General features: G+C 60.6%; 1 protein-coding gene across 6 annotated transcripts; it reads right to left on the bottom strand.

The window, feature by feature from the left end:
- Positions 1–687: 687 nt before the first annotated feature.
- TEAD3 (TEA domain transcription factor 3) lies at positions 688–23,835 on the bottom strand. Of its 6 annotated transcripts, XM_063418552.1 has the most exons (15): positions 23,592–23,835; positions 15,764–16,052; positions 12,187–12,443; positions 9,337–9,401; positions 7,200–7,262; positions 7,007–7,069; positions 4,311–4,322; positions 3,838–3,975; positions 3,595–3,638; positions 3,430–3,491; positions 2,441–2,574; positions 2,173–2,346; positions 1,875–2,015; positions 1,533–1,685; positions 688–999 (listed from the first exon to the last, which is right to left on the bottom strand). In XM_063418552.1, the coding sequence occupies exons 2-15, from the start codon at positions 15,904–15,906 to the stop codon at positions 886–888; spliced, it is 1,563 nt and encodes a 520-aa protein (XP_063274622.1). In that variant the 5' UTR covers positions 15,907–16,052; positions 23,592–23,835; the 3' UTR covers positions 688–885. The 6 variants fall into 6 exon arrangements, with proteins under 6 accessions (XP_063274622.1, XP_063274626.1, XP_063274625.1 ...); XM_063418556.1 differs by lacking the exon at positions 15,764–16,052 and having other exon boundaries at positions 12,187–12,440; XM_063418555.1 differs by lacking the exon at positions 15,764–16,052.
- Positions 23,836–24,785: the final 950 nt, after the last annotated feature.

Here is a 24,785-nt window from a genome sequence, read left to right on the forward strand (position 1 = left end):
GGGATCCCCCACAAAACCCAGCCAGAGATGGAGACACCCCAAACCTTTCCCTAAACAAGACCCTTCCCTGCAGGGTGGGAGGGGAGCACCTGGGCACTGCGGAGGGCAATCAGCCTGATTACAAGCACGGTGTCTTTTTAAAAAGTATTAAAAAGCACTTTCATTAAAATAAAAAAAAAGAAGAAAAGGAGCCATAAAACCCCCATGGTTTGCATTGTCAATGCCCTCACGCCTTCACTGCCACTAGTTCCCAGTGCCCCAGCTGGGCATGGAGAAGGGGCACCCCTGGGGAGGTGGCAGTGTCCCCCTCCTCCACGCTGCCCTGTCCTACCCCTGGGCTGTGCCACGCGGTGCCAACGCCGCTGTCGCTGCCATGCCAGCCAGTTCCAGACGTGGCACTGCATCCTCCTGGCCATCAGGGCTCGCTCCTCTGCACTCAGGACCGGGGCCACTTCTGGGCGAGGCTGGGGTGAAAGGAGGGGCCGTTCTCTGCTGCACATCCTGCTGCTGCTGCTGCTGCTGGCACGGTGGGATCCTGGCCTTCATCAGCAGCATCGAGGGCTGGTCTCTCCCTCTCCAGCGCCAGATGTGGGTTTCCTTTCTCCCTCTTTCTCCCTATGCTTCCTTTCCCATTCTTCTTCTTTTTTTTTTTTCTTTTTTTTTTTTGGTAATTTTATTTATTTATTAAAAAAAAAAGAAACTGTTCCTAAGTAGAAAACGTTTGTGATCACAAGTCAGTCTTTTTTGGCTATTGTTGTTCTTCCTCCTCCTTCTCCTCCTGTCTTCAAATGACTTCTCACAAGGCAACAGGCACGGGTGGCTTTTCTGCACGGCCCCTTCCCTCCCCTGCACGCCCCTCGTGCCCCTGCCTGTCCCCAAGGGCCCCTAGTCCTTGACCAACTTGTACACGTGGTGCTGGGCGCCGTGCTCGCTGGTGGAGACCTCGAAAACAAAGGCAATGCAGAGCAAAGTTTCCTGGGTATCCCTGTTGGTAACAACCTGCAGCAGAGCAGAGTGTGTTAGGGCAGGGCTGTGCCTGTGGGCTGATGCTGTTATCTGGGGGGGTTGCATGGGCTCAGCCACTTTGCCACATGAAAGGATTTGCTACCCATTATTTGTGGGGTCACACAGGCAGCAGCACAGCCAATTTAATGGTACCATCAAGATTTAGTACCCATTTCTGGGGATGTTGCACAGGCTCAGGAACAGCCTGAACTGCACCACCAAAAATTTGTCTGGGGGAGGCTGCATTGGCTCAGGCCCAGCCACTGCATTTGCACCACCAAAAAATGCTACAGATTATTTGGTGAAGTCAAACAGTCAAACTCAGGCACAGCCAATTTAATTGCACCATGAAAATTTTGCTCCCCGTTATCTGGTAGACTTGTCCAGGCTTGGGCACTGTGTTTGCACCAAGATCTGCTCCCTGGAATTCAGGGGCTGCGTGGGCTCAGGCACAGCCAGGTCTGTGTGGGGTCAGCTGGCTCCACACTCGTGGTGGGACACAGCCCCTGGGAAAGGAGGGGAGGTACCTGCAGGATGGTGAAATTCTCCAGGACACTGTTCATCATGTACTTCTCGGGGAGGTGCTTGAGTTTGTGGATGAAGTTGATCATGTACTCGCACATGGGGGAGCGGTGGATGCGGTAGACGAAGCGGCTGTTCTCCAGCCGTGCGTACTCCGTCTGCAGGGACAGCCAGGGTGAGCAGCTGTCCCACGGGTGCTGGGACACCACAGTGTCCTCTCCACTCCACCCATAAACATGGCATAGGCACCCATGTGTCCTACACCCAGCACTGGGACTTTCCCCATCCCAGGACCCGCCGTGGAACAACTCTGACCCCTTCCCCATGCAGTGGGGCATGGAACTCACCTCCACCTTCTCCACGACCTGCTTCCCAAAGGAGCACACCTTGGTGGAGACTGTGATGGTCATGTTCTCTGCGCTGCTGTACTGGCTGCTGACGCCATAGAAGGTCCCTGGCCCGTCCTGGATCGTGCTGTTCAGATCCGCCTGGAGGGAGGAGAGGGTGCCATGAGCAGCTCTCGATGGGGACAAGGGACACCAGAGCCACCCAGGATGCTCCTACTCTGCCAGCCAAGTGCCCAACCCTCAACGAGCCTGCACCCTGAGGCTGACCCTCCCCACCCTGACCCTCCCAGCAGCATACCCAAAACTTGACGAGAAAGAAGGAGTTCTGGGGCCCACGCTCATAGAGCTCCTTGAGGCCACCTTTCTTCTCGGGGAACTTGTCGTAGATCTGGCGGATGTCCACGGCCTCCAGCAGCGGGTCACTGTACGAGGGGTTCGTCTGGCCGATGTGCACGAAGAGGTGTTTGCTGTACTGTAGGGAGCGGGGTGGGGACAGCAGCACGAGAGGTCAGGCAAGAGCAAGATGCCACCGGGCACGGGGACGGGCGGGCGGAGGGGAGCGTTACCGTTTCGGCATCCCGGGGCACCTCCATGAAGGCGGAGTACTCGAGGAGCCGCAGCTTGGCGGAGGCGATGGTGCGGTCCTGCCAGACCGGCACGGCCGAGGCAGCTGGCGGGAGCGGAGCCAAGGGCTCGTAACCTGGGGCAGGGGGAGTCACACGGGCGTGGAGGGGCAGCCAGGGACTGGGGGAGCCCCCCTGCAACGCTGCTGAACCCACTGAATCCCCCATCTTCCCAGCACAGGCTGGATAAAACATGGGATGTACTGGGTGGAAAGGGACTGGAGAGGACCCAGCTGGGAGCAGCACGGTCCTGCTCACTGGGGAACTTTTCTGAGGTGGGGGTGGAGGGACAGCCAGGAACTGGGGGAGCCCCCCTGCAACGCTGCTGAACCCACTGAATCCCTCACCCTCCTGTATCACACAGCACAGGCTGGCTAAAACATGGGATGTACGGGGGTGGAAAGGGACTGGAGAGGACCCAGCTGGGAGCAGCACAGTCCTGCTCACTGTGGAGGTTTTTGGACGTGGGAGTGGACGGACAGCCACTGGGGGAGCCCCCCTGCAATGCTGCTGAACCCACTGAATCCCCCACCCTCCCAGCACAGACTAGCTAAAACATGGGATGTACTGGGTGGAAAGGGACTGGAGAGGGAGCAACACGGTCCTGCTCACTGTGGAGCTTTTTGATAAGGGGGTGGAGGGACAGCCAGGAACTGGGGTGAGCCCCCCCTACAGCTGCTGTCCCCACTCCATCCCCCACCCTCCTGTATCATGGCTAAAACTTGGGATGTACTAAGTGGAAAGGGGCTGGAGGGGACCCAGCTGGGAGCAGCATGGTCCTGCTCACTGTGGAGCTTTTTTCTTAGATTTAAACCCAGGCTTGTCCCCCAGGAGACACAAGTGGGTGGCACCATGCATGGGAGGGGAGAGAGGACAAATATGACCTGGCAGGGACACTGGGTTCCCTCCAAGGGGGTAAGGACATGACTTACTGGCTAGTGATGGAGGCATGGGTGGCTGGATGGGGTAAGCTGGTTGTGCAAACGGTTTAATGCTGGAAAGGAAAAAGCATCATCAGGTTACCAAGCCTGGGATGCCCCAGCCCCTTGCCAAGGTGGGGTCCTGCTGGTGCTGGGTGTGCAGGGGTCTGTACTTACTCCTGAGAGGGTCCAGGCTGTCCTGGGATAGGCCCACTCCAAAACTGGGAAAACAGCACAGGGAAGAGTCAGTGGCTGCTGACTCTCCCCACTCCCAACATTTCCCTCCTTGCCTGCTGCAAGCAGCAGGGAGCCCTGCATTGCCAGCACGGCTGGGAATGGCTGCTGGACACCCCCCTGCCCTGTGTGCAGCTCGTGGTGCCCCCACCACCCCAGGGTGTCCCCATGTGGGGCTGTCCTCACCCTGGGGGCAGCAGAGAAGACAGCCTGAGGAAGAGGAGGAGGGGGGCTGAGCTTGTTCTGCAGGACGCTGGCCGACACAATCTGCGCCGAGGACATGGAAGCCATGCTCTGCAGAGCCTTATCCTTCGAGACCTGGTCCTGAGGGGAGAAGGGGGGACAGGAGAGAAGGGGGGTGTACAGGGGCAGGCTGAGCTCCCTCGATCCCAGCGTGCCTGACAGGTTTGGCAAAGCCAGCAGCCAATCCCACAGCCCAGCCGAGGGACCAGTGCAGAGGGATCCCCCCACCCCCTCTCAAACCTTAATTAACATTTGAAGCTTGCCAATATCCCCTGGGCAAAAGCTGATGGGTCTGGAAAATGCCCCCTCCCACTGGCCCTCCCCCCTTGGGGATGCAAAGAGTTTTTAGTCCCTCCACCGGAGAGGGCATAATGCAATGGGGAACAAAAGGAATTTCAGACTCAAACTCAACTTACCAAGTTCATGGCCTGTCCACAAGAGAAAGGAGAAAAAAAAAAAAAAAAGGTTAGAGTGTCATGGGGCATTTGGGTACTCTGTACACCTCCCCTAAATCGGTGCTGGTGTCAGCTGGGGCAGAGTTAATTCAGTCCACAGCACAGGCAGGGGGTGGCTGTGAAGTGCTATGACAAGAATTAACTCTACCCCAGCTGAGAGCAGCACAATTTGGTATCCCCACCCTGCCCCACCACCCAGCCCTGCTGGGGAGTGGAGCCTGGAGCTGGCCGCTCCCCCAGGGATGCACGTGGTGGCCACGGATGCCCAGGCTCAATCCCACCAGGAATGTGATGCCAAAGCCCCCCACCCACTCTTTTAAGAGGTCACTGTGGTGAGCCAGGCCTGTGCCTTTCTTGGCTTTTTAATATCCTCTACAGCCTCCTCAGAGGCCCCCAGTGCTTGTGGCTGGGGCACGGAGAGGAAGAGCTGCTGGGATGCCCTGGGAGGAGAGGAAGAGCTGCTGGGATGCCCTGGGAGGAGAGGAAGAGCTGCTGGGATGCCCTGGGACGTGGGCACCAACTCCCCCACAGGCACTGCAAGGAAAACCCCTCTGTGCTGTGCATGCACTGACAGAGGAGAGCAGCTGCTTCTCCTTTTGCTCCAAAGGTCGCAGCACTGCAGGGCAGAAGCTCCAGGGCTCCCAGGTCCTGCCTGGAGCAGGGCTGCTCCTCCACCTGCATGAATAGGACACGTTCATGCTGGCCCCAGTGCACACCCTCTGCCTTCCCTCTGAACCTTCCCCAGGGATCAATGCCTCATTTATTTTCACCCGGGGCAGGGCAGGAGGGCGGGCGTGCAGCCACACGCCGGGAGCACCGACACTGCAGCTCAAAAACACAGATACTGCTCATGGAAATGTTTTCATCCCACAGGACAGTGCTGGGTGAGGGCAGGGGGCTGCCTGCACTGATCTTGAGAAGGGATGTTCTGTATCCTCTCAGTATTGTTCAGGGGGATCTCTGCCCTGGCTGCTCCGTGCCAGAATCCTGCAGGCAGCATGGCTGGGGATGGAGAGCACAGCCATGGACCCCTGGGGTCACTCCTGCCTCCAACTTCCCCTTGCTCTGCACTGTGCCATGGGGCAAGGAAAGATTTTTTATAATTATTTATTTTCTATTTTATTTTCTATTTTATTTTATTTATATTTTATATTCTATATTTATATTTATATTTTATATTTATTTTATTTTTTATTTTACTTTTTATATTCTATTTTATATTTCATTTTATATTTTATTTTATTTCAGTAAAAGCTTCTGCTGCTGTTGACCCTGCTGCCCCCTCTCACTTCCCTGACTGCCTCTCTTGGGCTGGAGACATACAAGCTCAAAGGAGCATCCCAAAACAAATTTCAGGTGCTCTCTCCTGGCTTCTCCTGGCACACCAAACCCATCAGGCTGTGGGAGCCCTGCTGGCCTCCTGCTCATGGGGCACTGGGGTCCCTGCTGAAGGACTTTGGGGGCACATCTTGGTGAGCTCCCAGGCAGCACGAGCTGGAGTTTGTTAAAGCTTTGAGGATGAAAATGCTCCAGCTCTGCCAGTGCCCTGACAGGGGCCTCCACTGCCAGCCTCGGTGCTGGAGATGGACACAGCACCCAGGACTGGGGGAGCTGCTGATGCTTTTGGGACCCCAAGGTCAGCAGGCTGGAAGATTTCCCAGGCTCACACAGCAAGGCAGCAAATCACCCCTGGAGCTACCCAAGGAGATGCTCCCTGGTGTGACAGGGCACAGATTAACTGAGGCACACTGCAGGGGCTGGCTGTCCCCGGTGGGTGGTTGTGCAGTGGGGACTTCTCTGTCCCCCACCTGGCATCTTGTGGGTCCAACCCAAGCAGGGCTTGGTCCTTTGGTGATGCCCCTGGTCCTGCCCATGCCCCCCCATCATCACCCTCCCCACTGCCACCACAAAGTTTGGTGGGAACAGTTATGGAAAGGTTAGTTGGGCTCCAGTTAGGAGGAAGGAAAGAAGGAAGGAAGAAAAGAAAAGCCAACCAGAAAGGAGAATGATCCATTTTTTTCTCACTTGGCTCCCTTGGCTCCTGGCACTGTGCCCCTGTCCCCAGCAGCACGGCCCCAGCTGGACCTGCTGCCACTCACACCCCTGTGCTGCCCCTGGGCTGTGCTCACACCCTGGTGCCTCACAAGCCACTGGGCTGGCAGCCTGCAGGGACCCCTGGGGCCCTCCTGTCTCTGCCCACATCACACCAGCACCAGTTCTGAGCGGGGTCAGCTCTCAGCTATGGAGGGGAGTGGGCCTTTGCACACCATGAACCTCACTTGGCATCACTGGCTGCCCTGGGGGGGCCTTCTGCTCGTGGGAGAACCTCTGATGGCCCAAAAGTGGGGGCAGCCCTCATGCATCACCAGAGGAAGGTTTAAACCCACATCTCCCCATGGCCTGGAAGTAAAGAGGGGATTTGACATCTACGTCCACCCTCCTGGAGCAAAGAGAAGGGCTCTGCTGCCCCTCCTTGCACTTCTCCCTGGGCATCCCACAACGGTGCCTGTAAAAACCACCTGATCCAAGGAGCCAAGTGAGGGGGAAGAAAAAAAAACACCAAAAAAAGGAGAGGTAAAACAGGAAAGCAAGCAGCACACCGCAGAGCCGAGTGCATTAGTCGTCAGCAGGCGGGGGCCAGGCGAGGCAGGGCGTACCTTCAGCTTGGACTGAATCTCACGAGATTTCCGTCGGGCAAGAACCTGCAAGTGGCTAGAGACCTGCAGAGAGAGAGCAGAAGGAGAGGGGGAACAGCAGAGCCGTCAACCAGAGGAAAGGAGGAGGAAGGAGAGGGCTGCCCATGCTCACAGAGACACCGCCGCGGACACCTGGGCAAGGGCGCCAACGTACCTTGATGCCAACCTGGTACTCCCGCACCTTCTTCCGAGCTAGAACCTGTATGTGGCTGGACACCTAGGGCCCGCCACGCCGTTCGGAAAGGAAAACACAGAGAGCGTGAAGATGAGTTCCCCCTGCAGGGCGGGATGCTGCCCCTGGGGGAGGGAGTGCCCAGAAATTCGGGAGCACTTCGGCTGCTCCCGGAGATGCTCGGGGTCCTGCCGAGAGCTGCAGGAAGGAAAGTTGTGGGGCAGCCCGGTGCTGGTTTGTGGAGCTCCTTGGTGTAAAGATGCTGCAGTTGAGGGGGTTCCCATTTACCACCTCTTGGGGACAGACAGGCAGAGTCTGCCAGCCCCTGTGAGCAGCAGAAGTTGATGGCACAGCCTGGCAGGTCTGAGGTACCCTGGCAGGTTTGAGGTGATGGATGCTGACACTAGTCTGAAATCAGGCATCAGGCAGCCACTGTGTCTGTGTGAAATCATCACATACTACCTTCACACAGGTCTGAGAAAGTGGCCTCAGAAAAAATAAGGAAGAAACCAAAGCAAACCCTAGGAAGTGAGAAACCATCCGCAGGTAGTGTTTTTCTAACATGTTTTTACTGGCAAGGTTGTTGACAAAGAGTGTGAACTCTGAATAACCAATCATGTTCTTGGTACTGAACTACTCTATAAAAGTAGAATTTACGAGAATGAAGTTTGCTCTCATTTTACCATCATATAGAGAGTCATGTTGTTATTTCTGTGCCATCTGAAAATCATAACAACAAGGTACCCTGGGTTATTTGGTGGGGCCTGTGGGTCCAGGAGGGACTGGCACATTGCCCCAGGGCTTCTGCTGGTTTTGCGTGTGGGAAAGGTGAGAAAGGTTGGGTTTTTGTGTCCAGGCCCCTGTAAGGGCAAGATCTAAAGAAAAGGGGCTGATGTCCAGGCAGTAAAGGCACAGCATGGCTGGGGGGGTCATCCACAGGAAGGGTGGGCATCCATGCACCCACAGGGCTTCAGGGCTGATTTTAGCAAGAATCTGCTCCCACCAGTGCCAGGCTGTCCAAGAGGAGACACCAGGCTGTCCAGGAGACAACTGCACAGAGGGATCAGAGCCATGGGTGCTCTGTCTCATGCCTTTCCTGAGTGCCCCCAGGGCACTGCATCCTTCCTCCATGGAGGGGGGCCCAGCTAAGTCTTTAACCAGAAATGAAGAAATCCCTGGCACTGCTCTGAACACAAAACCAGTGGCCAGACCCTGGTCCCTCTCCTTTCAGCATAAGTCGTGGAGGAATGACCTCTGAAGTGTCTGGGGACCAGCATCACTCTCTTGTGGGGACTTGTGGCATGGGACAGTCCCAGAATAAGAGTCCCAAACCCAGAAATCTCCCTGTGGTGGGAGATGCTCCCAAGCATCCAAGGCCATGAGCTCTGTCTGAATGGATGGCCTGGATTCTGGCTGGGGGCCACGAGGGGAGGGAAGAGCCACTGGCCACATGAGAAAGGCACATGTCCCATCGAGGGCTGCAGCTCCTCAGACAGGTTTGGTGAAGCAAGGGCTTGCAGGGACCTCTGTGTGCTCCTGTCCTGCCTGTGCTCTGCCTCCCTGCCTGCCCCAGCACCCAACCAGGCAGGGCAGTGAGAGAAGGGCAGGGCTCTGTGGTACCTCCAGCCCCACCAGGACCAGCCCCACAGCTCCACACAGCCCGTCCCTGGATCCCTGCCTGGGATGGGGATGCCTTGCCCTCAGCCCAGGGGGTTTGGAGCGCCTTTGCTGTGGCACCTGGCACAAGTGGCATAAAGCCTGGCAAAGGGCAGAGAGAGGAGCAGTCCCCAGATCCAAGAGGAGCAGCAGAGACCCGTGCAGGCACACACAGACACACACTGCCCACAGAGAGCCTGAGGGCTCCTGCCACCCCAGCCAGGTGGGTCCTGGGTGCTGCCTGCCCTCACACCCCCAGTTTTCAATGCATCCTGGGGCAGAGGAAATCCCAGGAGTTTTGTGTCCTCATGGATGGGGACCTGCTGGCAGCAGCAGTGGCTTGAGGAGGGGACACAGAGGACAAGCGCTGCAGCCGGACATCCGCTCCCCCTCGGGCTTACCTGGCACCGCCTCCCACCCCGCCCCGAGCCCACCCCAGGGGGAAAAGCAGAGCACGCCTCACCTGCTTCCTCGTCCGTGTCTTCCCCGTTCGCAGCTTGATGTAGCGGGCGATCAGCTCGTTACGACCTGCGGGCACAGCCTGGGGTCAGCCCCGACAGACCAGGGGCATCAGCCCCAAAACCCCCCCAAAGCACCCCAAACCCCCCCGGCCTGGCCAGGGAGGCGCTGCCAGGAGGTGGCGCTGCCGCGACAGTGTCGGGGCGACCTCGGGGACACGGGGGTGGCCAGGGCAGGGCACCCCCCCGCGCTGTCTCACCAGCCCCGGGGCTCAGAGCGAGGTGACAGCCACCAGGGACCCCCACCACGGCTCTGCCTCAAACCACAGAGCCCCTCAAAACCCAGCCGGAGCCCCCCACCACAGCCCCCGGACCCACCCCGGGCAGCCGTGCCCGCAGGGGTCCCCGGGCTGCGCCCCCCAGCCCACCCCGGGGCATCCCGCTTCCCGTTCTCAAGCCGTGCTGGCCTTTCCACCAGTATTTCCTAACGTCCCGGGCTAATTCGAAGCAGAAGTTGCTTTTGCGCCACATTTCAGGGGCCAGCTGTGGCCAATCTACGTTCGAACGTCAGAGCAGCTGGGAGCTTTCTTCTCCCGGCCCCGGCCCCGCCGCCGCCCCCCCGCGCCCCCCGCGCACGGGGGCAGCCAGGCACGCCAGATTTATTTTAATGGACCAGATGGTCGCGGTTGGAACTTGTCGAAATGCCCTTGGAGAGGGTTTCGGCTTTAAAAGAAAAAAAAAATCCCCTTAAAAAAAAAATACACGCTCTCCCCTCACCCTCCCATCGCGATTGGCCCCCTCCCAGCCCCACAGCAACTGGGCCATCCTGGGGGGACACGCACATGGGGACAGACAGGGCCAGGTGGCACGCAGGGACAGCTGCCCCTTGGGGTGCCCACGCCAGGCAGGGGCTGGTGGGTGGGTGACGATGGGGGTACCCCTCGCACAGCTGGCATGGCACCCTGGTGTCACCCTGAGGCGCAGTTCCCACCCCTGCTGCCTCCCAGCCACCAGCAGGGGCCAGGTCTCAAAGGGTCCCTTAAGCCAGGTGAGATGACCCCCAGCTGGGTGGTGGCAGGAGGGACCCCGGTGCTGAGCCACAGTTTGGGGGTACACCTTCAACCCTCCCCTCGGCATGCCCTGTCCTGAATCCCACCCTCTGCCCCCCGGACCCTGCCTGTGGGAAAGAAATATGGGGGAAAAACACGGGAAAGAAATGTGGGTGCCTTCCTGGACTCGGTGAGCCAGGGCCAGCCCTAGTGCCCAGCATCCAGGGCCAGCATCTCCTGCACCCATCCTGCCTCACACCATGCCCAAGGCTGCACCCTCACAGCCACCCCTGTGCCCACGTGCCCTGTCCCTTGTCCCTTTCCCTGTGATTCATCTGGCCCGTGCCATGTGCCATTCCCTCCGGAGAGGGCACGTCCTCCTCCAAATTACCACATTCCCCAAATTCCTCTCCCCTGACACCACCACGTGAACCAGTTGGACAGGCTGGGTTAAAAATAACCCATCCAGAGCCGAGTGTAGCAAGGCCCAGTGTGCCCGTGCTGGGCCCTGGCTCCCCAGCTCTCACCTTGCCTTGCCACCCCCGCGGTGCTGGCACCAGTGTGGCAGGGGCTGGCATGGCCACGGGCACCCATGGAACCTCCAAAAAGAAGTGTGGTGAAAGAGAGCAGAGGCACTGGCACACCAGCGTGCCTCATGCTGGCATTGCCTGTGCTGCCAGTGCCCCTGGTACGCTCGGTAATGCCAGCCAGGGGTCCCAGGGGTCCCAGTGGGGAGGTGCTGGGGAAGGTGGGGGGAGATGAAAGGCCAGCAGGGGCTGCTGCCTCTTTAAGCAACTGCCAGATGTCTCTGAAAGGCTGGAAAAACCGGTTGGGGCGTGCTTGGAAGGGCCAGGCTCCCGGCGGCACTTCAGCTATTCCCGGAGAAATCCAAAAAATGCATACGCTTGGGAAGCCCTGTGCTCCCCTGCCTCCCCCTCACCCCGCTCCTCCAGCAGCCCTGGTGCCGTGGGTTGGGGACCCTGGCAAATGGGGTGGCACAGGTAACTGGCATGGGTGTGGGGACAGTGGCACAGTGCTCTCCAGAAAGCCTCATTCCTTTTGCCCCTTCTTCCAGCACTAGGAGAGCCATTGCTGAGACAGCAGCATCCTGGGCAGGTGTATTTTGGAGGCTGGGGACAGAGATGCCAGCCAAGCCTAACCCTGGTCCTGCTGTCACCATGGGGGACTGGCAGCATGGCAGCCTGTTCCTCACTCTGAGGTCACGCGCCCTTGGGGGTGACATCATGGGATGTGCAGGGGAGGAGGAACCAGTCCCTACCCTGGCAGGGATAGGGAGTTTTGGGAGACACCGAAAACAAGGCTGCCACCTCCAAAATCATCACCCCAGTGGGGCTGATCAACGAAGCCACCAAAAACTCAGCTGGGTGCAGGCGGCTCAGGGTGGGTGAGTGACCCTTGCCACAGGGTGCTCTGGCCACCAGGTCCGGTTGGGGAAGGTTTGGGCAGGGATGCAGAGGCACACGGGGGCAGGAGGGCTGGGGCTGCCCCGGCCTCGCAGTCCCGCGCCCGCTCCCTGCCCGACGGCTTCACCAAACCAGTCTGTCCGGCAGGGCCGAGAGAGGGAGGGAGCGGGAGCGAAAGCCAGCACAGAGGGAGGGGACAGACGCAGGTCACTGCCACCTCCCCACTACAGCTCCAGGATGAACCCCAGCCAGCTGCTTTCGGGGCTGGAGGATGCTGGAGGGCGATGCCCCAGCGTGGGTTTGGGGCAGGAGGTTTCAGTTCTGTCCTGGCCGGCGGCACGGTGCCTTTGCCCGGTGCCTCCATCCCGCCCCCGTCACTCACCGTACATCTTGCCCTCATCTGAGAGGATGATTTTCCTCCGGCCGCAGGGTGGGTAGATCGCCAGCGCCTCCTGGAAGCTCTGCTCGATGTCTGGACTCCACACACCCTCGGCATCATTGTCCAGACTCTTGTCCATGCCGTCCTGGCCATCTTCCCGCCCCTCCCCAGGGCTGCCGCTGGCGTTCCAGCTGTTGGACGCTATGGTGCTGGCTGCTCTGGGCTCCGACCCTGAGCCCCCACGGATACACGACAACCTGCTGGGACACAGGGGACACCTGTCAGCCCCTTGCTGGTGGCGCTGCAGTGACAGCACAGGGCTAGGTCTGTTCCTGGCCCCTGCCCTGTTCTCACTCACACCAAGAGCAGCATCTCATTGTAGGACATCAGACACACAAACAGGCTTTCCTTGGGGGCAGAGAATGATTTCTGTGGGTACCCCCAAATTTAAGTCACAAGTGACCACCTGGGATCCACCCAAATAAAGTTTGGCAAGGAAACTGCCCCGGCTACTGTATTACCCATACAAGGAACTTGGGCACACGGTGTTTATGGCTGACACCTCGGGGACAGGGTGGCAGCAGCCCCGCAGCCCGATGAACCCTGTGACCCAGCACCAGTACTGGCTGCCAAATAGCAGCCCCTTTGGGCAAGCTGGCCCAAAAAACACCCCTAGGCCCTAAAACCCCAGCTCCACCATGCCTGGCAAAGGCAGAGCTGGGATGTGAAGGGAGATGCTGAGCAGCTCCAAACCAGACCCCACTAATGGGAACCAGGTGGCCAGAGCTGTCCTGCAGCCCCTCCCCTGGTACCAGGAGAGGCTCCCCCACCCTGAGGATGCTCAGCTGGGGCCCTGGGCTCTCCCCAGCTGGTGGGTGATGCTGGGGAGCCTTCAATCCTCCTCCTCTTCCTCCTCCCCTTGCCCAGCTCCCGGCGCAGCGTTGCAGTGTTTTGCAATAACATGTTTGGCGGCAGCTGCCGGCGGTGGGAGCGGAGAGGTGTCTCCTGCGCCGCCGCGCTTCCCGGATGGGCTGGGAGTGTACAAAGGTCTCCGGCACAGACATCTCCTTTTAAAGGAACTGCTGAGCCCGCTGGCTCAAGTGCGCTGCGAGGCCTTGCTGCCTTTTTTTTTTTTTTTTTTTCCTTTTATAAAAAAAGAAACTTAGCCCCCCCATCCCTCTCTCCCTCGTCGCGATGTGATGTCAGCCCCTCCGGTCCCGCCGCCCGTCCCTGCCCGCGTCCCCCCCGCCGCCGCTCCCCCTCTTGCTGAGCACTGTGGCCAAATAAGGAGAACTGGATTGTAGGATCGAGCCAGCCGGCCAAGGGAGGGATGGCGGCAGCGCTGCCGGACGGGCCGGCGGCTCCCCGGCTGTGCCTGCTGCTGGGGCTCCGTGGGGCAGCCCCCGGCAGGGATGCAGGGTCCAAAGCTGGCAGGGTGTTGGGGATGGGAGGGCAGGGGAGCACCGGGACAGGCACTGCACAGGGACAGAGAGGGTGGTGTGTGGGGACAGGCCCAGTGGGACCCTCACTCCCCCCTGCAAGGCTCTGTCCCAGTGGGGCACATCTATTGGGGTGCAAGTGCCTTGGTGCTGAACCCCAGACATGGGGGAACCTGAGACTCCTCAACTTCTGCAGCAGCCCAAGACCCCTCAGCCCACAAAGGCCTCAGTGGTCTCAGACCCTACAGAAGCCCCCTGGCAGCCCCAGACCCCTCAGCACTGTGGCAGCTCAGCAGCCCCCAGTCTCACCATATATCCACGGGCAGGGACCCTGCAGCCAGCCCAGGGCCCCACAGCACCACGGGACTGCCATCAGCTCACCCTAACAGGGAAAAACCCCAAGAGCTGGTGCTGGAGGGTGACTTTATAGGGACTCACCAGACACCCTGCCCTCCCCAGCTGATGGGTGTTTTGGGGGCCAAGAGAAAAGCTATAGGGCTGAGAGCAAAACCACGGGGCTGGCTGCACCAGTGCAGGCAGCGTGCCCAGTGCCCTGGGTCACCATGCCAGGCACTGCCTGCACAGGCAGGGTGACAGCTGACCCCACACCCTGCCTGTGACACACGTGTCCCCCTCCCTTGGAGGTCCCCAGCCCTGTCCCACCCCAGTCCCCCTCCAGCAGGGAAATCCCAGCCCAGCCTTTTCAGGGAGGCTGGGAGAGGAGGGAGGGTGATGCTGGGGCCCCGGCCAAGGTGCGAGGAAGCAGCTCCTCCTCCTTCTCCTCCTCCTCCACCGAACCTGCTTTTGGCCAGGCGAAGACATTGGATTTCCTGGAGGGAGGGTGCATGCACCGCGCTGACGCAAGGCACGGCCGAGTGCCGCTCCACCCTGCCCTTACAAAACACCAACAACAGCGGCAATTAGGGAACCGGCACGGCTGGACGGCCTGCGGAGACCGCGGCCAGACCTGCTCGGGGCAGGGAAGGGGACCGGACCTGCCGGAAAATATGTCACCGGCTCCTGCCTGGCAGCTGCTCCCCAGGGAGCAGGACAGGAAGACCACCCGTGTCTCAGCACAGGCACCTCTGCAGGGTTTGGGGGTCCCAGGAGCACTGCCCCACATGCCCAGGGGATGCTTGCCTACTCTGAGGATGCTCACCACCCACGAGCGGGGATGGTCCCTGATACCCACGCCAGGAGGGTGTCCCCACTTCCAGCTCACTCGCCCCTCACGCCCTAAATTTGTGGGGGCACACACTCCAGCCCACAGCTCTAGAGGGTGACGGAGGGGGCTGCACCCTTGTGAGGTCCCCCAGGGGACGCGGTGCCCGCAGCCGGCAGGGGAGGATGCCTCCAGGGCAGCCCTTATCTCTCTGCGAGGTCAAGGCTGCCCAGGAGGCTGGGACGGTGTTCCCACGGCTCCCAGAGCTCGGGCCCAGCACCACGTGTGGGGGACGAGAGGGAAACCCGGGGCTTGAGCAGGGAGCCGGGCTGCAGGCAGCGACCCCGCTGGGAGAGCTGCTTGGGGCTGGGGACCCCGCTAAAGCCACGGGAAACCTCTTGAAACCCTGCAAAGGGGGAAGGGAGGCTGAGAAATGGGTGTTTTGTGGCGGGTGAGGGAAGGAAATACTTTGGAGGCAGCGCCTGCAGTCACAGGAGCACCGTGGGCACCCTGTGAGTGTCAGAAGGCAGGAGCAAGGTGCTGCTGGATCCAGCACAACCAGCTGCGATAGGGATCGGGTCAGGGACGTGCAGGGTGGCACAGGGGAGAGCACTTGGGGACATTGTGACATGGGCAGAGGTGCCCGTCACCCCACAATGCCCCCATGCACCCAGTGCTCATCCTTGACCCATGCATATTCCTCTTCCCCAGCATGGTCAGCCCCAAAAGCATCATCCCATCTGGTGCACCATGGGGCACAGTCCCAGCAGCCCTTGCACTGCCCCAACCCCTCGTGTCCCACCCAAACTGGGACAGAGGTGGTGGCTGTTGTCACAGCATCACCTCAAACCACCTGGATCGGAGGGCATGGTCACCAGCACTCACTTCACAATGGGGATTGCAGCACAGCACGTCCCCAGCTGGCACCATCCAGAGGGACAAGGTGTGGGGCAGAGCAGCCCCAAGGACCCCTCCTTACCTGGGGTTCTCCCAGCCTGTGGCAGGAGACATTGGGACAAAAAGACTCTGCAAAGGTGCTGGGGACACTGTGGAGGCAAAGAACCCTGCAAAGACAGGGAGGGGGGGGTCCAGCTGCATCCTGGCTCCATCCTGCCTCCCCATGCAGGGGGCCCAGAGCAATCCAGCCCTTCTCCCTCCCCCCTGCACCCAGACCCCACGGCAAAAGGATAAAAGTTCACGACAAGCCTGGGCAGGATCAGCAGAGAGCAGCTCAGCCTCGCACCGGCTCCGTGCCGCCTGCGCCAGCCCTGTGGGGGAACATGAGGCTGCTGTCACCCCCTCCCTGTCACCCACACTCTGGAGGTGAGGGGGACACGAGTCCCCATCCTCTCTAGTGCTGGGCATGCAGCCCCTGCCAGGGACTGCTCTGTGAGTCCTCAAGCTGAGGCTCTAGGGCACCCCAGCTCCTGCACTGGGCACATTTGGGCTCAGTGAAAGCACAGCTGGAGCCCTGACACTGCCAGTGATCTGTAGGCAGGCTGACAGCCATCATTTCAGGCAGGGAAGTGCTGGCTGGGGGCCGTGTCCCTGCTCCTGCCTCTCCCCACCTGCTGACACGGCCGGGAGGAATGCTGCCCACAAGGTCACACGGCCACCAGCTCTGCAGAGCCCCTCAAAGGAAACCCAAAAAGCTGTGGAGCTCCTGGGGGACACCAGCAAGACCACAACACTCCAGAGAAGATGCTGCCGTGTCCACTGCAGTGCACAGAGCAGGATGCTCTGGGCTCTGCCAAGGATAACTCTGCAGCTCTTCACAGCAGCCCCACATCCCTGGCACCTTGCCGGGGACCCTTTGGGAACACCGTGCCCCATTCCCACAGGGAAACACCCTCCTGGCTGGCACATGGCTGTCCCAGGGACACCGAGGACACCGAGGGGGGTGGCAGGGCTGAGCAAGACGCGGCGTGGCAGGAGGGTGGTGAAAAGAGGTTTGTTTACATTGTGCTCCTCTTCCCCACAGCTCTCAGGCTGCGGTGAGGGATTCCCTGGCTCCTGGAGGGAAGGGTGACCACCCTGCTCTCTGCCACCCAGATTTGCACCTCCTGCCTGGCCACGTCCTCTCTGAAGGGTCCCCTGGCACAGTCTGGGGACCCAGATGGTGGCAGAGCCCCCAGTGCACCAGGCCAGCTCCCCGTGAGACAGCCCAGCTAATTTCCTCCCCTCTATCACTTCCTGTCCCTTCCGGCTTGGCGGGCGGCTCAGGAAGCAATCGGAGTGAGGAAACCACAGGAAGCCACGTGGCAGCATCCCACCAGGGCCTGAGGAACTGCCAGGGCTGCCCCACGCTCCCCATGCCCCCCAGCTCCTGCTGGACCCCAACAGCCAAAGGGCCCCTAGCTCCCAGCAAAGCCCTGAGCCTCCAGCTGGATGTGGCTGCTCCTCCCTCAGCCGTGCGAGGTCGAGGGATGCTCAGACCTCTCATCCCAGGGGGCTGTGGATGAACAAAGAGAAAACATGAGCGATTTGCTCCCAAAATATTTGGGGCAGAGAGGAGGAAGGAGATGAGGCAAACCCAGGGCACAGCTCCCTCCTAGTGTCAGAATCACGGGCATCCAAACCCACCCCTCTGTCCCCTCCTCCTCCCCAGGTCCTGGCAGGGTGGCACAGCTGGGTTTCGGCCTCTGGAGAACCTGAGCCGGTTTTGCTCGAGTCTTCAGGCTCAGGACCCGAGGGCAGAGGACAGACGGACACTGTAACCCGGCGTGCCTCCCTGGCCCAATTACGCTGCCCTGCCCAGCCAGGACGGGGCGTTTCACCCAGCAGCGCATAAATAGAAAGCTTTTAGAGCATTAATTGCTCTCTGTGTTATGAAATGAGCTGGATGGAAACAACAGGGTTGGAGTTGCCTGCTGGGGATGGGCCACCCCCATGCTGTCCTGTGACACCCCCAGTGCTGGTGGCCCCATGGCACAGCCAGTGCTGGACACAGCATCCACAGGGGACCGCTGAATTCACCAAAATATATCCTATATAGTTGCCAAAATATATCCATCCCAGGATGTCTCGTCCTCAACATCCCATGTAGATGAGCTGAGAGTGGCCAACAAGTCCCAAGTCCTTGGGGACTCCCAGGTTGTCCCAAGGGGAAGCCAAACATTTCTGGTGTCAGGGGAGCACCAGGGAAGCCCAGGTCAGGCAGTTCTGTGCCTACCTGGGACAGTGTCCTACCCCTGGGGCCAGCCAGGCATCCCAGGGACCCCACCAGCCCTCTGTCCTGCTCCTAGGAGGAGAAACGCCTCCACAGAAGAGCTCCAGGTGCTGCTGACCCCGTTTTATGCCATTGCAGCAAGGCCAGGGAAAACGTCTCCCCAGGGACCCTACCAGGCGAGGAGGAGGAGGAGGAGGAGGAGGAGGAGGAGGAGGAGGAGGAGGAGGAGAAGGAGGAGGAAGGCTGCAATGAATTTCACACCTGCCCCCAGCTGCTTCCGCCCCCGTGAAACCCAAGCCTGCCCAGGCAGCAGCTGTACCCAGTGCCCGTGCGGTGGCACCCGCCGGAGCCCAGGGTTAGCACCGACTGCCACAGACACCCCGTGGGAGGGGAGGGGGCTGTGAGAGCTGACCAGGGGGATCAGCTCCTGAGGCACCGGGCAGAGCGGCTGTCAGGCATCACCACCCCGGCCAAGACACGGAGATGCCAGAGTCTGGCACAGAATGTGACACAGCACTGTCACCTGGCCACTGTCACCCCTGTGAGGGGGACACACTTCCCTGCCCTCCTGCAATGAGCTCAGGAGCTCGAAGCAGTCCCCAGCTGAGGTTTGCAGATAGCAGGTACAGGCTGCCCTGCACAAAGCCCATCGGTGACTTATTCCCAGAAAGGGATATTTTGATTTAGTACCATTTTACTGCCACCACCCCAGACAGTCCCAGGCGAGCAAATCCTTGTGCATGCCAGGAGTGTGCTGGCAGCCCGTGGCAGCTCATCGCCTTCTCCCAGCATCTCCTGCCCGAGCCCAGAGCTGGAGACGGGCACAGCGACTCCAGCTCCTGCAGATCGAAAAACTGCTCTGGAACCCTTGGGGAGGAAAATTGCTAAAAATACACGAAGGCAGTATCGTTGGTAAAAGAAGGAGCTCCAGCAAGGAGCATGGCACAAGAGTGCTACAGAGCCCAGCACAGTGTGTTAGACCCTGCCCAGCACACTGATGTCCAGACACAGCAGCTGGACCCTGGCAGCTCTGCAGTGCCACCCAGGCAAGGCTGCAAGGGGACACAGCAGCCACCCCATGCGAGAGCTGGAGCCCAAACTCACACCATAGCTGGGCACAGGTGCTGGCAAGCACGAAAAGCAGAACCCTGCCCAACTCATCTGTGGGCACAAAGCCGGGCAGGGAAAAGCAGAGTCTTGGAGCAGACCTTTCTCCCGGACTGTGAAGCACCCAGATCTTCCTGCTAATAAAAACCCGACGCTCGGTTGGGTCGGAGCTCGCATGCCTGCGTGCGGGTGTGCTTCTTCCTAAACCCGAATTGCCTAAGCCGGCGGGGGGGAGGCAGGAGCCGGCTGCCTCTGGGGGAAGGGCGGGCGGCGCGGAGCTGGCATGGGAACGGCAGCCCATCCTCCACGCACCCGCGCCGCTCCGCGTCTGTAAACTTTGAACATCTTCCGGAGAGAAGTTAGTGGCTATTGTGAACAGCTGGATCTAATTTTACGAGGAGCGAGGAGGAGACAGTTGTGGGGAAATAATAAGGCTTGGCGCTCACAGGCGAGGATCCCCGAGCCCGGCCAGCCTTCCTGCCTCCACCGCACTCCGCCGGGGGAGCGCTGGCGAGACGGTCACGGCGAAACTGAGGCACGGAGCTGCGCGGGGCTCGCCCGCCTGGGGACACCGCGGACCGGGAATCCGAGGCTTTGCCCCTGTGTGTTTCCCTGGACCCACCGCCCCTCCAGCAGCCGGGGCACGGCTCTTCCTCAGAGCACTAAAGTGTGCCAGCGCAGGGCCCCCTTGCCAGCCCACGGCAGCATCTTCAGAGCCAGGGTCACCCAGCGCTCGCTCTCGATGCTCGTGGGCACCGCGGTGCGAGTGCGACACCTCCCTCCAGCCGGCTGCTTCCCATGAGGCTCTGCCCACCTCCTAAAATTAGCTGCAGCCCCGCTGTCCCCTCCCGGGCCACCCCCCGCAGCCCGGGGAGCTGTGCCAGCACACGCTCCGGGCCCGTCCCGATCCCCCGGCAGCGCTGGGGGAAGGGGATGATGGAGCAGCCTCCTCCATCACTCACACCTCGCCAGCGCTCCCCGCGAGCAGAGCGGCCCCGCAGCCGCTCGGTGCCTCTGGCTGGCAGGAGCGTGCCCGAGGGTGAGCTCTGGCTCGGCTTTACCGAGCAGGGACCCTGCACAGGCTGTGACACACGCGGTGCCCCGCTGGGAGGTGGCAGCGGTGGGCACGCTGGGTTTTGGTGCTGCTGTTGTCTCATGGCAGCATAATGGGGGACGCTGGGGCCACTGGAGCATCACATCCGTTTGGGACAGGATGGGGGGGACGAGTTCCGTCGGGATTTGTGCTGCCAGGATGGGGACGTGCCTCGTGCGATCCGAATTTCCTCAAATCCTTCGCCCACAGGTACAGCTGCACCAGCGCAGAGCCCCGTGTGAACGCTGTCACCACAAGGCCACCATCTGCCAGCCCCAAGGATGAGACCATGGGGTTCACGGCCTGTCACCTCCAAAGGGCTCGGCCACATGTGCTCATCAGGAAACGCTGCCACGGGGAGCCCAACATTTCACCAGCACCGCCTGACCCCTGCTCCCAGCGGCACGGCCAGGCAAGCGGCTGCCCGGCACCACGAGGAGGCTTCTCCGGGGCCCCTCGCTCCCATTTCACAGGCGGGGAAAGCCGAAGCAGCGGGAGCTGCAGCAGCATGCCCAGACCCGCAGCGGGATCCGGACGTGCGTTATCGCGCAGGGGGGGCCGCTCCTGCCGCGTGCCCGCTGCAGGCTGGTGCGGGGCATGGCCCCGCTGGCTCACCCCATCATTACCTCCCCTCCCTCCCTCCCTCCAAAAAAACATTTCATAAGTCGCCACGTGATGGTGGCAATAGCGAACGCCCATGCGCTTCAGGTGTCTGCCCCAACCACAACACGCAGGTGCCTGGGCTCGGCCGCTGGCCTGGCCCCCACCCCAAATAACACCTTGGACAAACAGAGAAGGGCAGGGCATGGCCTGGCAGCTCAGCAAATCCCCCGTGGATGGAGGCTTCCAAAAATGAAGGGTGGTTGTTGTTCATATCCCATCCACCAACGGCGCTCAAGGCGATGTAAACACTGTGGCTGCCCGGCCAGCCCCTCGCCATAGCCATCAAGGATTTAATGAGGGAGGGAAGCTCCTAGAGATGGGATATTTTTTGGAAGGCATCCGTCCGGTTCAGTGATGGATGGAGAGATTCCAACCTCACGAAGAGCCTCAGGATAGCTCTTGTCACACAGATCTCAGCAGCACCCCTGGTTAGGGCTTCACTGCCGCTTCTCCCATCGACCCCTCCATTTTCCACTCCCAGAGGCAGAAGTACTAACACAGGAAAACATTTCCCCCCCATCAACAGCCCAAAATCACCCATTTATGCCCTTTCTGTCTGCTACCCAGTCTCACCACCAAGCTCACCTGCCACCAGCCTCGTGCCCTCTGTGTGTTTGATGGGAGCTGCGCGGTTAGTTGCTTTTTAATACATTAATTATAGCTGATTACAGCTGCCACCCCCACCTCCACAGTGCCATGACCTGCTCACGCACCGCTGGGACAAGGCTCCTTCCTTCGGCACAGCGCCAGGGCCACCGGGACTCGCCTCCCAAACCACTTGGTGGTGGCAAGATGGGGATTAAATGGCAATTAAAAGGAGATGCTGTTTCTGATATCGTGATAAACAGCCACAGCATGTCATGGCAAATGGATGAAAGTGCCTTTTATTGATGGAGCTGGAGGATTCTGCTTTGCAGAAAAGGGATTTTAGAGGTGGGACCACTGCTGGAGGGTCATGCTGTCCAAAATGTGCCAGTTGAAATATCCCCCTACCCTGAGCTGCACCCCAGTGTTGCAGTCACCTCGGGCAGGACAAGGCTCCTTGAAACACCTGGCTGCCATTTACAGGAGGTGGCTGGACCCGCTGCTTTCAAAGGGTTATTCCTGTCAGAAAAGCCAGCGTGGTGCCAGCCACATGCCCACAGTGGGGAGGTAGCTGGGTGCTTGAGGTCCCTGGGGATGGCAATGTCCCCCTGTGTCACCCAGCTGTGAGGAGGAGCTGCTCACTCCACAGCCATCTGCAGCCTCTTCCCATGGGAATGCCGACCCTATAACACCCAAACAGGGCCAAATCCAGCGCCTTCTCCCCACGGGACAGTCATGCTCATCCTCTCTGGTGGGAAGTGCTGGGGCACTGCCACAGTGACCATCACCTGCCCTGTCACCAGGGTCCCAGCCCCCCTACCCGTTTCTCTCCTGGCTTCACCACTGAGTGACCTTGGCGAGCCCCCACCCCTCACCCACTTTGGGGACCCTCTTCCTCCCATTCTTGGGGGAAATGAGCACCCCAGGGGTGTGGGCTGTGAGGCCACAGAGGCCCCAGCACCAGTGCGTGCACGGGGGACACATCAGCCTGGCAAACCCCAATTCTGCACTCAGCATCACGAGCACTCCTACCCCGGGGGGAGGCTGGCACCCGGCTGGCAGGGCCCCCCAGGGTGGCCGGGCACTGCCAATGCCCTGACTCACGACACGCACGTACCCGCGCGGGGTAAAGCGATAGGAGGGGAGAGAGGATGCCGGAGCCCAAAATACCCCGGCGTGCCTGACACAGGAGATTATCGCTTGGCTGATGGGACCATCGCCCAGCCCGGCTTGTCCAGGCTCCCTGCAAAGCACCAAAACCCCCCAAAAACCTCTGCCCAAAAGTTTCACCTTTCCCCCTGCCGCCCCATGCCAACCACCCAACAGCAGTGAGCAGCTGCAGGGTGCCCGCCACACCAGCAGGGCCACTGGTATCATTTCCAGATGGTTTCTCCCCCAAATTGGGTTTTTTCTCAGTCAGTAGAAGCCAAATGCATTGTACAGGGCCTGAGTGGCTTCGGGGGGTTGGAGGTGGGTGGCTCTGTGAGGGCTTGGCCGTATTTTCCTTCCAGGGGGGTTAAGGGGAAAAAAACAACACCAAACCCAAGGAGGGCGTAAAAATAAAATAATAATAATAATAATAAAGATGACACACTGCTGAAAATTATACATCTAATTGCCGCCTTGTTAGCAAAGCACCCCTATGACGAGGCACAAAGTGTTTAGCATACAGTCAGTGCATGGTCATCCCCTACATGCGTGTGACACACATGTAGCGTGACACGCGGGTGACCCCGCACCTCACCCGCGACCCTCCCTCGCCGCTTCCCCGGGGGGCTCAGGCCGGGGCGGGCAATCCGTGCCCGGAACGCCCGGCGCCCGCCCCGAGCGCTCCCGACGTGCGGGCACAAGGCCCCTTTGTCACCCCGGGGATGCGCCGCGGGGGGACCCGGCGGGGACCGCTGCGGGGGCAGCGCAGCCCCGACGGGGCGGGAGCCCGGGGACCCGAGCGGGGTGGGGGGGAGTGAAAACAGCCCGGCTGTGCCTCCCCCACGCACACACCCCATCGGGGGGAGCCCCGGGGAGAGGCACCGAGCCGCCGGCTGGGGGGCGACCGCGGCTGGTGCGACCCCGGCGCCCCCCGCCATCCGCCGGGGCTCGGTGCAGGCTGCGGGCCGGGAGGAAGGAGGGGCTGGAGGAGGAGGAGGCGGAGGAAGGGGGGTTGGGAGTCTCTTCCCGGCGAGAGCTTACCTGCTCCGTGCTCCGGAGGGGCTGGGCCGGCCGCGGGTGCCGGGAGCGGGGCCGGGGCCGGAGCGGGGCCGGGGCCGGGCCGGGCCGGGGCGGGCGGCAGGAATGCGGGGAGCGCGGCGGGCTCCCGGGACCGCGCACGGAGCCAGGCGCAGCGACGGGAAAGTTTATGCGAGGGAGGAGCGGAAAGTTGGGAGTCAATCAGGAGGCGGCGGGGCCGGGCCGGGCCTCCTCCTCCTCCCCTAACCTCCTTCTCCACCTCCTCCTCCTCCTCCTCCTTTTCCCGGCCCTTCCTCCCGCCCGACCCTCCCGACCTCCCCGTCGGGGCAGCGCGCAGCGGGGACGCGGGACTTCCCTTACACAGGGAGGAGTTTTTTTTGGGAAAAGGCGGTCCTGGAGTTCGGCTCGGCCCGGTCCGGGCTATGGGAGCGCCCTCTATGAGCCTTCCTCACCTTCCTCCTCTTCCTTCTCCCTCCGGCATTCCCAGGATGCGGCCCTGGGATGCGGCCTTGGGCCGGGGCATGAAGGTGCTGCTGTCCTGTCTTGTCCTTTCCCGTCTGCAGCCAGCCAGGGTCACCCGTGCACACCTTCATCCCCTTCTGCACATCTTCATCGTCCTCTGTGCTCACCTTCATCCCACTCTTCATTCCCGCCTCCCTTCACTCACCATCATCCCTGTGCTCACTCCCATCCCCTTCTGTGCATTTTCGTTGTCCTCTGCACACTGTAATGCCCTGCCACACATCTTCATCCTCCTCTTCCTTCCCATCCTGACATCTTTATCCCCCTCCAAACACCTTCCTCCCTCTCCTCATCCTCACATACACACACACTGAGTCCCCTGCATCCCACCAGTCTGCAGATTCCCTGTTTCACCCAGACACCCACCCCATGGTGCCCAGGATGGGGATTTTTAGCCCACGCTGTTGGGATTTCTCAAGGGAATTCAGCCAGGATCCAGGCCATGGTCACTTCCTCTGATGGGTGGTAATGTGCTAAGCCACAGCAAGAAGATCACATACAAATCCCTGGCCACGACCCAGCCTGACCATCAGGAACTGCTGCCCTAAAAGGGGCAATCCCAATCCCAATCCCCCTGGCCATTGGGCCAGCCCACGCTGCAGGCCTGTGCCACAGCATCCCAAACCCCCAGAGATAAATCAGGGGTGAGGAATCCTCCCGGTGCCCTGACTGGAG

The sequence above is a fragment of the Prinia subflava genome, chromosome 23, assembly GCF_021018805.1.
Source record: "Prinia subflava isolate CZ2003 ecotype Zambia chromosome 23, Cam_Psub_1.2, whole genome shotgun sequence".
In the NCBI taxonomy this organism is placed as follows: Eukaryota; Metazoa; Chordata; class Aves; order Passeriformes; family Cisticolidae; genus Prinia; species Prinia subflava.

Excerpts from the sequence above, each read along its gene's own strand:
- TEAD3 (XM_063418552.1), bottom strand. The coding sequence starts at position 15,906 with ATGGGGAGGCAGGATGGAGCCAGGATGCAGCTGGACCCCCCCCTCCCT. Across the intron at positions 2,347-2,440 it reads TGCCCCGGGATGCCGAAACG|TACAGCAAACACCTCTTCGT; the intron begins GTAACGCTCCCC and ends CGCTCCCTACAG. Across the intron at positions 1,000-1,532 it reads AGAATTTCACCATCCTGCAG|GTTGTTACCAACAGGGATAC; the intron begins GTACCTCCCCTC and ends GCTCTGCTGCAG.